Source organism: Hyalella azteca, unplaced genomic scaffold, assembly GCF_000764305.2.
Source record: "Hyalella azteca isolate HAZT.00-mixed unplaced genomic scaffold, Hazt_2.0.2 contig12678, whole genome shotgun sequence".
NCBI classification, from domain to species: domain Eukaryota; kingdom Metazoa; phylum Arthropoda; class Malacostraca; order Amphipoda; family Hyalellidae; genus Hyalella; species Hyalella azteca.
The window spans coordinates 375,085-387,125 of record NW_025942630.1 but is presented as its reverse complement, the minus strand read 5'-3'; the positions used below and the strand labels follow the sequence as shown (position 1 = coordinate 387,125).

Sequence of the window (12,041 nt, the reverse complement as noted above, 5' to 3'; positions counted from 1 at the left end):
GTGAATGTAACATTTCTCGTGGTTGCCATCTACAGTCGCTGGAAAATTGTGGATGATTACTTTAAACTCATAGCCTTATTTCATCGCTTCAAACCGATACCCATATTTTATTACTAAAAACTCATACCCATATTTTATTACTAAAAACTCATACCAATATTTCATCACAAACTCTTAACTAATTTTTCCATCTAATGTCAGCATAGCCGATGCCCTGCACGTAGATCATGGGCGGCTTATGGGTGGCCAGTGACGCAACAGCCATCTACTGATCAACAGAAAATGTGCATGGAAAAATCTACGGAAATAAGTGTCATATTTCACTACTGCAAAATGAACTCGTTAATTAAATTATTTGATCAATGGTTCTTTTATTGATGTTTGAGTAAGTTAAATGGAGGCTGCAGCACTGAACTTATGGCATTTTTATGGATTCAATACATGGCTACAAGAATGTATATAAGAGACTTTACAACTAATCGAATAATTATAAAATATGTAAATTCTGTAATGACGAAAATGTAAATGTAAATGAATATATCTTTTATATAAAGGAATAAAAGGCATAAATTCTTTTGTTGCAACTAATTAAAAACTGTACAATGGATGTGAAGATTCAATACATATTTTTCTAATCGTAAATTGCAATTAATTTAATAAAAAATTGATCTATTCGTGCATGGTTGTGTACGGCGTGGCAGGATCCAAACGTGTGCTGCTCAGCAAAGCATCCTATGTTGTAGGAAGCAGTGTACTAATATTCATGTGCACATTGTACTGTAGCATGTTCATGAGCACATTGTACTGTAGCATGTTCATGAGCACATTGTACTATAGCATGTTCATGAGCACATTGTACTGTAGCATGTTCATGAGCACATTGTACTTTAGCATGTTCATGAGCACATTGTACTATAGCATGTTCACGTGCACATTGTACTTCGGCATGTTCCGGTGTCACGTACACCGTGCAGAATGGCATGATCACAAGCACTGCAGCGCGACATACACTGCGCCGACTTGCATGATATGATGTATTGCTGAATGTTTCAAATACTGATTGCCATTGCTATACATTCCTATAAATTCAGTTATTCTTCGTGGAGTTGATGAAAGAGATGGCATTGATAACCGCCAACTGTACTAGAACGCACTAGAGTGCTATTAACTGTACTAGAATGTACTAATAAACCCTCGATTTTACTATAATGTGCCATCTTTCAATTAACTATCATAGAATCTAAAATCTTGCTATTACCTGCCATAAAATGAAATAACAATTGAAATTAAGTAAACTATAAATTATAATAGATGCACTATGAAATAACCATAATAGATGCACTAGAAATTACAATAATAGATGGTATTGGTTGGTATTTGGTGTCCAGCGATGCACTAGCAATTATCATAATAGATGCACAGAAATAACCATAATAGAAGCTTTAGAATAGACCATCATGTCATTATGTAGGCGCACCAGAGAGTTCCATCGTGGCATCAGCTGCACTAGAATCTAGATTGTGCCGCCCTGCCCTCAACTGCATGTGGTAAAATGTACAACATAGCAACTCAACTGAGCTAGAATGTACCAAGGAGCATCCTAAATGTGCTGGTATGTAGCACGGAGCATCCTGCACCCTAGCAAAACACCCTAGCAAAAGCTAGAGGAGTGCGTGACCCTGCATTAGGACCGCCGATAGGACTCGGGGGAGCATGTAAATCCGCAGCTCTATGTCCGCTTCGGTGCATAGTTCGAAGAGCAGCCTCTGGGCATTTCGGCCAAAACTTTTCATACTCTCAGGTTAGTTCAAAGTCGGAAAGGAGATTCTGACCAGAAACTGATTTCGATCGGTTGGCCACGCAGACTCAGATCAATTTTGCGCCGAATGTAGTTACGCACCGTTACATCCCAGCATAGACGACTAATGGCTAAAATACTCCCCACAATATATTAGCATGTACCACGATGACCGCAATATACTAAAATGCACTACATTGTACCACAATGCACCGCAATGCACCACGTTAAACCACAATGCCCTACAATGCACCAGCAGGCGAGGTCCTCGTATCGGCTGGGGGGCGTCGCCGCGATGACCTCCCTGCATCCGGTGTCCTCCTTCTCTCCCCTCTAACCTCCTCTTCCCTATCTCCTACTTGTCTTCATTTTCTTCATTCACTCCTCCTTCTCTTCTTCACCAATCCTTCTCTTCTTCACCCAACATTCTCTTCTTCACCCATCCTTCTCTTCTTCACCCATCCTACTATTCCCTCGCCTTTCTTTCTCTTGCCCCACAACACCTTCTCTCCCCTCACACCTTCTTCTCTTCTTTCTTTCGTACACTCTACGTCTGATGAGAATTATCGCCGGGTTATCGATGGCCATATATAACCGGTAACTTGGCGATCATTTTATACAGAGTACAAGTTTCAAAGAAAATTAAACTAATAGGGCAGCGGACAATAAGTGGCATTTGATTGTCTTGTACTGCGTTAGTTCAATAATTAATTTTGACCGTTTTCAAACATTTTTTGTTCATAAAATGTTGGCAAGCTGCATTAAATTTACAATAATCTTGAATAGCTTGTTAGCGTTTGACCTCATCGACGAAATCATCCAGAATCAATTGTTCTGTATTTTATTTAATTTTCTTATTTGAATGTTTATTGCAACCAATTTGTAATCAAAATTATGCGCGAATGGGTCTAATTTTCATTGAAAGTAAATAGACGAAAAGAAATACGCTATTGGTCTTTTTCGTGGCAGACCGTGTGGAAGCTACGACACTGGTTGCTCGTTCAATTCAATTCAAGGATGCGCAGCAGACGACAGCTGGGCGTAAGTATTTGACTAGCTAAATTATAATTACTTGTATCTAATGGTATATGCCATACTTAAGTGGCTCGTTGAGCCTCCTCCAAACAGGGTCATGCGCAATACAGGTCACGCCAAGGGGGCGGTCCCGAGGCAGGCGCTGCTTGCAACTGCAGGCACCCGCATCCTCAGTGCGTGCCTGGACGCCGTCGGGGTTGGAGCTCGTCTTCCGGCTCTGTATTTATTATAGACGTTACACTCTCGAGTCTCGTGATTAAAACAGACAGTAAACTTTTCTTGAATTAATTTGTTACGAAATGTCGTAGCATATAAGCCATGAGATCTGAGTCCCTAATGAATTAAATATCAGCCGGAATTTATGCAAATTTCGGTAAATGCTGATGTTAGGGCATCGAAAATTCTGATTAAATTTTTGCATTCATTAATCTGGCCAAGTGGACACTCAAAATGGTCGCAATGATCATAAATATGACCACGAGTAAATTAATATGACCAGGGGCCAATAATATGGCCAGATGGACAATTAATATGGCCACGTCTGAGTCCTTAACTTACGACCATAGTAGAGTTATACCGCTGTAGGATTTCGGATGAACTTGGAACCAACGGAACTTGTACTAATGTTGCAATTGCGATCAACATTGAACCTATGATTCTACGCAATCATCATAGAATTCATGACCATCACAATTTACGCAAGTCGTACGTCTGACGATCCTTATAGTTCATAAAATTTAGTCGGCAATTACGCTCACGTCAGTTTTTTGTTGTTTTCAATAAAATTCTCGCAACGCGAATGGAAATTGCATTGGACTCTACTTGATAAATTTCTGACCGCTGCATAGCTGACCAGGCATTTAATGCAAGCGTTTTTTACGTTGTGGTTGCCCCTAATTGTTTTCTATTTATTTACAAATTTTAGCTCAAAGCACATAGAAGTGAAGCATGTTCGGCATGGGTAGAAGACCTTCCTTTAAGTCACTCATAATCATTTATATTTTAACTCGACATTTTATACCCTTTTCTTTTAGAATTTTCAAAACAGAGCAGCTGTTTCAATCGCAACCATAAAATCAAACCAGTAGAAGGAATTTTTCCAGTAAACAACGTTGCGTATGGTAGGCAGGTAGCGTGGTTTGTGGTATCCCACCGTGTTGTATGGTGGAGTATCGGCGCACCATGGCCGGCCTCACGACCATGATTTGGCTCTGGCAGCTCCTGGTGCTGCTGCTAGCAGCGGTGCTCAGAGCTGAACCGGAGGCTGGCGAACCAAAGACTTCTGTGTTCAGGAGGAACATCTATGACAACACCGAGTGAGTACAGCCTCATGTTGTTCGCAGTACCCATGAACCGGAGAGGTGAAGTGGGTGGAAAAAAATCTGTATGACGAACAATTATAAAGTGATAGAGACTATATCTCCTTGATAAGGTTATATTTGTTAAGTGATTAAATCGGGGGTTTTAATTAAGTTAGGTTTGAGATTCTTCTCTATTATTATTATACTTTTATTATATCGGCAATCTCTTTAAATTCGTCAGGTTGGGTCCGCAGTGGTCAGTAACGGCACGTGAATAGGTTCTCGTATGAAAAGGTTTCGGCAAAATATAGTACAAAGAGAGGGTTGTAATGAAACAATGATACATTTCACATTAAATTGAAAAAATTCAAGTTCACATCCTACGTTAACAAAAATCTCTAGTACTTGAAAAATGTAATCCGAACACAATCAAAAGTCCAAAACCTATCAGTTTACATCATTAAAATCATCTAATGTTACCGGAAAAAACCTGCTGAAGCATTGCAGTTCCGTTGAGCCGTACGACTGTTGTAAACGACCGTAACTCACGCACACGTTGCGGCTGTATGTTCAGCGGCCGTACCGCTGCTGTACTCTCGCGTTCGCTGTCACAGTTGCTCTTTCTTCATGGTCGTATTTCTCGTGCTATAGTGATGTCTCACCGCCGGTCTAACCGTAGAATTTATGATGTGACCGTACTTCGGAATAGTGGCGTAGTCTTCATCGTCGATGATTTTATTCCAAGCTCGTTGCCGTACTGCGGTTGAAGATGACTGTGACCGTACCGCTTCTTCTTGATGGAAATTGTGACCGTATCGTACTAATGATCGTACCGACGATAACTCCCGGTGTAGAACTCGAACTTAAATCTTCTGATGGCGTGCGTTATAATCGTTGTACAACTCGTGGCCCCTCGCATTATCTCACGGCTGAGTCGCAGCCGTAGTGTTGATGTTGATTTTCTTGACCTGCTCACCGGACTCTTGGCTGCTTCGATAAGTCTAGGTTTCTCGTGACCGTCAACCGTCAATGTTCGAAAATGGTAACACCACCGGCCTCACGGCCGCAGCCGTTACGTCCGCTGAATGCAGACCGTACGTGCGTGACGGTCACCTCCGTAGAACCTACAACCCGTGGCGCCAATTTTGAGGTCCTTATATAGGGAGCCGTCGCCCACAGTTAAGCCTATTCCCTCGAAGTGACGCCGCATTCCTCGAATGGAATGTCCCTCGCGCTGAGCTGGCAACGTTCAATGTAAACTAAACTCCTTCCCACGCCTTACACACTTGCTCTCTCGTTTCGACCCGCTTTCTTAGCATTCTTAACATCTACCCATAATACATGTTCAATATTACCTACTTTATTCAAAGGTTATATATGCTCATTGCGTAAAAGTGGAAAATTTTAAAATTAATTGTTGACGGAAGAGCGATAGTGAATAGTATTTTTAGGAATTACTCACCCATGAGTGTTATAATTTTTTCTTTTGTCATTATTATCATTTCATTCAGTTGCGGTTAATTTTTCATCTCCCTACTGATCGAAGCGATAAAAAAGATCAAGCACATATTTTTCAAACAAATTGATTATGAGAAATTTTCCAGATTGCTGCCACGCATTTCCACTCGAAAGGGACAGTTTTTCACTGTGCCGTTTTATGAAATCGAATATGAAATTAGGAGAAAAAGCTTTCAAATTTTAAAGTAATATTTACTTAATTCAAATCTTATGAGCTATAATTTTATTTTATAGTAAAACAGGATTTTATGGTACTGTCTTTACGCGTAAAATTATTGATGATCAGCTGAGGAGACAGTAAATTTATTGTGAAGGAGAATGATTAGCAGCGCAGGGCAGTTGAGCAAGGTGCTTAACTGCTCCGGTTGAATTTTAGTTAAGTGCATAAACTGAATTAGTGTTAACTACACAGATTGAATAACTATTAACTGCTCGGATTGAAATATACTTAATTGCAGAGATTGACCACAGTTAACTGCACATATTGTATTATGGTCCACTGCGCCGATTCAATTATTGATAACTATACATATTGAATTTTGGTTAACCGAACAGACTACATTAAAATTACCTTCACAGATTGAATTATTTTTAATTGCGCCGATTAAAAAATAGTTCTGAGCGATTGAAAATTTTGTACTAGACGAACCTAACAGGTCAGGTACATTACGAATTACCCGACGAAGGTAAGAAGCGTTTTTTAAAATGGCGCCTTCGTGAGCAGCACTCGATGTTTAACTATTGCGATATTTTTTACTTCTTCCCTAAATGTTATTTTCGAAACACTTATTTTATGTGAGTTCAACCACCAGAATTTTAATAGCATTTGCTTTCGTTTATTTGCACTGGCCTAAACCATAACAACTATTGTCTATGATAAAGATAAAGAATTTTTAATTATTGAAATTTAATCAATAATCAAACATATTATAACTCTTTCAGGAATAATCCGCGCTCTCACTTCTCCGACAATTACGGAAGGTTTCGCAGGCAGTTCCCTGGAGCCGCAGACGCGTGAGTTCCAACAGAAACGATGCTAAATTAAATAATAATTTGGAAATTTACTGCCATCTGCTTCCTACTCAAATTATCATCAAAAATGAAATGAACCCATATTAAACTAATCTCATTTAGAATTTTTGATATTTATCATATATGCGTCTGAAGAGACCGCTGTTTCAGTACCACAATCATTAACAGATGTTAACAGATTTACTATAATCATCACAAAACTATTTTAACCATGCCTACGAATATCGTTCAGCTCTGGAAGCTCAGCTTCCGGATTTTCATCGCTACGCGGATCGGGATCATCGTTCGGGCCGGGAAGAAAAGGCGGTTCGCGGAATTCGCCGAACCGAGCGAGCTTACCGTTCCCTGGTCTCGGAGGTCCAGACGCTTTCCTCACGGCTGAGACTACCGAAGCACCTCTTGAAGACGACTCTTCCCTCGGCTTCAGAGGAAGTGGAGGTTTTCCAGGCTTCCCGAACAACAGGGAACGAGGGATTGGCGGTGGCAGTAGTTTTGGACAACCATCGAAAGGAGGGTCCCGCGGGCGAGGTGGTTCCCAACCTGAAGGTTCTTCCAGCGCATTTAGCTTCCCAGGTGCTTCTGGAGCCAACCCTTTCGCTGCTCCATCTTCTTCATTCAACTCTCTTTCTAGCCGTGGATCTTTCAAAACAGGCACCAGCGCTTTAAATGCCGCGCCGTCATTTTCTGGAGCTCTAAATACGCCTAATTTGCAACAAGGTTCTAGTGACAACGATGGCTTCCCAATACCCTCGGGTTTCGCTACGAACGGTGGTTTCCCGCAGCCTCTTGGCTCGCCGTTTGGTGGTTCTTTCAGTGCTCCCGTCAACAGCAGGTACCCATCATCAAACTCTGGAAATTCTTTCCTATCAGGAAGTGATGCTTTTCCACAACCAGGAGGCTCCCTCTCTTTTCCTTCACCCGGATCTTCAAACTCTTTTCCTGGAGTCGGTGGAGGAAGCTCTTCTTTTCCATCGCTTGGAGGATCTTCTGGATCGTCGTTTCCATCTCCAATAGGAGGATCTGGATCGCCCTTTTCGCCACAAGGAGGTCTTCCTTCTGGGTCATCATTTGGACAACCGGGTGGACCACCTGCTTTTGGACAACCAGGGAGTCCTCAGGGGTCATTTTTCCCACCGCCTTCCTTCAGAGGCTCTGGCTCTTCAGCCTCTTTCCCCGGTCTGCCGTTTTCAGGGGCTAGTCTGTCCGGAGGCAGCAGCTTGCCTATCGACGCTAACCTGATTGCAGCCCTGAAGGGAAATCCAGAGTTTTCAAATCTAGGCCTCAATCTCGATGAATTGATGGGCATTGAACCTACAACGACAAAGTGAGCTTGAATTGTTGTCATTCTAATTCTTTTGCCAAGATTGATCATTTTTCAATAATTATTTAAATATTTTCACGTCTCATTGATTATTTGTCTACGCAGTTATTCAGATCTGCTTGGTTTTACACTTCATTAGACTATTATAAGTTTTATTTTTTATTTTGATGATAAGGCAGAACTTGAAGGATGAGTCCGAATGATGGATGCCAATCAATAACATAACGATTTATTCGATATAATCGCAAAAACGCAAATATTTCTAAAAAATTTGTAGACCACCACTGCGCGTGCCCTCTGACGAAGATAGGGATAAGATCTTCAGCGGAGGCTTAGCTGGTGGACCCACACGTGGCCAACCACAGCCTCAGCTTCTGCCCCAGCCTCCGCCCCAATCTCTTCCCCAACCTCTGCCCCAGCCTCTGCCGCAGCCTCAGGCTCAGTCTTCAAAGGGCCCTGCAGCACGAACCCCTTCTTTCAATGGCGGTAAGTTGTTAATTAGCGCTGCGCTAATCTGCCACTTGATTACCTCATTGTTTACTGCGTTGATTTGCGGCTAGACTACTACATAATTTACTGCTACGCAGCTCAATTACAACTTAATTTGAGTTTTGTGATGGCATTTTAGGCTGCGAGACGGAGCCTGAGGCGCCCCTGAACGGCGTGATCCAGTGCAGCTCCTTCGCCGGCTGCCGGGCGCGGTGCGAGCGCGGCTACCGCTTCCCTCTGGGGGAGGCGCGCGTCTTTGTCGCCTGCGAGGACGGCGCGTGGCAAGTGCGGGGGGCGTCGTACCAGACGCTGCCTCCGTGTGAACGTGAGTGACGTGACGCTGTCTCCGTGTGAACGTGAGTGACGTGACGCTGCCTCCGTGTGAACGTGAGTGACGTGACGTGTGAACGTGAGTGGTGACGTGACGCTGCCTCCGTGTGAACGTGAGTGGTGACGTGACGCTGCTTCCGAGTAAACCATTTCTGATGGTACAATTTCAGAAGAATGATCTCAGGTGGCATCAGTCGCTCTAATTCATTTAAATTAATGACAATTCTCATGCGAACGTGCGGGACTCTTTCATAGTACGCTGAGTGCGAAATTTGATAATTGTACTTTAGCTTAATCATTTTATCTATAATCAAATTTAAATTCATAAATTCGAAATTTTTTTATCCAGCTGGCGTAATTTTTTGTAAACACTACATTTTTCATTGTGATGTTGGCTAATTCTGGACATAAAAAAACATTAAAATGTAAGAGAGAATTTGCATTTTAATAATTGTAGCAATCAAATTCGATGATGTCAGGCAAAAAGTATAAAATTATCCATGAACATGAATGGGGCCAGCGGAGTGTGAGCCAGCATGTCAGAACGAGGGCATCTGCCTGCGCCCCAACGAGTGCAGTTGTCCCGCTAACTGGGAAGGCCCCGCGTGTGAGACGCCCAAGGCCAGGGCCCCAGTGAGCGAGTTCGTCGAGTGCTCCAGCAAGCCTCCGACTCCCATGAACAGTCGCATCTTCTGCTCCAGGGAGTGAGTCGATGTTCGCCTCTGTTCCTGTTGATGGTCAATGGTTTCGATGCATATTATGAATGATGGTCCATAATTTCCATTAAGAAAAAGAATAAAAATATTTTCACTGATAAATGTTGACACTTTTTGCTTGCGATGAATAATGAATTATTTTAATATCAGCGAATAATTGAATATACATACATAGATCAATTTTCTTTAGGATTAGCGACGATAAATTTTCCTCCCGATGAGCATTAAGAAATTTATTCACTTCTGCATAAATGTTGAAAATTACTGTTTTTCAGAGAATGCGTGGCCAAGTGTCACGAAAAGTACCAGTTTGCGGAGGGAGTGACACGACTTTTCTTCGACTGCATCAGCGGCAGTTGGCAGATACGCGGCGCGCAGTGGAAGACTGTGCCGGACTGCAAACGTGAGTTGCGCAACTGCCACCGTATGATAAAAAAATCGTTACTAGTTTGCTACTTCGGCAGCCAATCACTGACGGATTTTCAACACACAAATCACAGACGAGAAATTGTCGTTTCGTGTACTTAGGCCACTATCTTTACAAGAGCAGTTTGAAGTAAGTAATGACAGAATAAGAACTGAGTTTTGTTATGAAGTATTTTTGAAAATTTGTAACTCAGAACGAAACTTCAATAAACTCGATTGAAAATCAATTTTTTGATAATTCTGCATGTGAAATAGCGAAAAATTTCATAAAGATCTGAATATTAGTGAACTTGAACTAATGAATAAAATTTGACACAGCGATCTGTGACCCTGAGTGCCTGAACGGTGGCGTCTGCCTCGCCCCAGACATCTGCGAGTGTCCTGCGGAGTATCGTGGCGACCAGTGCCAGTATCGTGAGTACAATATCGTGGCGACCAGTGCCAGTATCGTGAGTACAATATCGTGGCGACCAGCGCCAATATCTTGAATGCAAAAATTGCTGAATCTGATCTAAGACAAATAACCTTAATTTCAAGATAAATAAACCGTTGATGTATGAGTTGTTTTCTCTCAGCAATATCGAACTGCGACGCCAAGAAGCTCGGTTTCAACGGCGGCTACAACTGCACCGGCGAGGGCATGGACTTTGGCTGCAAGCTCTGGTGCCCTCAGGGCATCGACTTCAAGTTCCCCGCCGCAGAACTCTACGCATGCGACTACGCCACGAGTCGCTGGTCACCGCTACCTATACCAGAGTGTGATTATGGTGAGTGTGGAGGTAGGTAGGTTCTGATAGGGTACTATAATGGTGGTATTACGATTAGGGCTCTATATTGGTGGTGCGCTATTTGGGTATCAGTAATACTGTACAGCAGTAGAGTATATGTAGTACTCTACTTGTGATTCCTTTTTGTTGTACTTTACTTCTGGTGAGGCTAGTGAGAGGCTGGTGAGTGAGGCTGGTGAGTGAGGCTGGTGAGTGAGGCTGGTGGGTGAGGCTGGTGAGTGAGGCTGGTGAGTGAGGCTGGTGAGTGAGGCTGGTGAGTGAGGCTGATGAGTGAGGCAGATGAGTTTGGCTTTTTGACACGATTCGCCGCTAAATTATTTCTCAGATTTACATTTTCCTGTACCACCTTGAAGCCCTCACACACTTTTACCAAGTAATTATAATAATTTGCATAATTGAAGTTTACTAATTAAAACCCCGTCGACAGAGTCGGCCTTCGGAAGTTTTAAGGAAGGCTCGCTGAGTTTCGGGGAGACTTCTTTAGTGGACGTCGTGGAGGCGGAGGCGCTGGGGTCTTTCGTGGAAGCGAAGCCCGTACGACGGCGACCGGGGACTTGCATTACGTGGTCTGGCGCCCACTACAAGTCCTTTGATGGACGTGTGTACAGGTGGGTTATGATGTGTACAGGTGTGTTGTGTGCAGGTGTGTTGTGTGCAGGTGTGTTATGATGTGTACAGGTGTGTTATGATGTGTACAGGTGTGTTATAATGTGTACAGGTGGGTTATGATGTGTACAGGTGGTTATGATGTGTACAGGTGTGTTATAATGTGTACAGGTGGTTATGATGTGTACAGGGGAGTTATAATGTGTTCAGGTGCGTTGTGTACAGGTGTGTTGTGATGTGTACAGGTGTGTTTGTGTGTTGTGTACAGGTGTGTTGTGTTCAGGTGTGTTGTGTTCAGGTGTGTTGTGTACAGGTGTGTTGTGTACAGGTGTGTTGTGTACAGGTGTGCTGTGTACAGGTGTGTTGTGTACAGGTGTGCTGTGCAGAGTGCCCCAGCAGGTGTGCTGTTGGTGTATTCACCTCAGGGATGCGCAGGGTTTTGTTGTCACCCCCAGATTTCTTCGACTAGTGATATACGTGATATCAGGATATACGCGGCTGAATATTACTACAAACTTAGCATTGGACTCGCGCAGTCAGTTTAGGCATCAACCTCCAGGCAATCATTTTCTCCTAATCTATTTGCTCACATATCAATCAATTAAGCAATCATTAGAAGGTCATGTGCTGCATTTTACTTCTCTTCGCCATTCATATATCTTGGAGTTTTGTATAAATGCA

At 42.8% G+C, this 12,041-nt stretch overlaps 1 protein-coding gene across 1 annotated transcript in view; it reads left to right on the top strand.

Annotated features, from left to right (window-relative positions):
* The first annotated feature begins 3,867 nt into the window (after positions 1-3,867).
* The window catches only part of LOC108668835, an 85,967-nt gene continuing 77,793 nt past the window's right edge, over positions 3,868-12,041 (top strand). The window contains exons 1-10 of the mRNA XM_047883346.1: positions 3,868-4,149; positions 6,595-6,666; positions 6,917-8,008; positions 8,283-8,491; positions 8,634-8,819; positions 9,345-9,528; positions 9,816-9,943; positions 10,285-10,380; positions 10,542-10,733; positions 11,182-11,362. Coding sequence (XP_047739302.1) covers positions 3,995-4,149; positions 6,595-6,666; positions 6,917-8,008; positions 8,283-8,491; positions 8,634-8,819; positions 9,345-9,528; positions 9,816-9,943; positions 10,285-10,380; positions 10,542-10,733; positions 11,182-11,362 — 2,495 coding nt within the window. The 5' untranslated portion in view covers positions 3,868-3,994. The remainder of the gene's footprint in view (positions 4,150-6,594; positions 6,667-6,916; positions 8,009-8,282; positions 8,492-8,633; positions 8,820-9,344; positions 9,529-9,815; positions 9,944-10,284; positions 10,381-10,541; positions 10,734-11,181; positions 11,363-12,041) is intronic.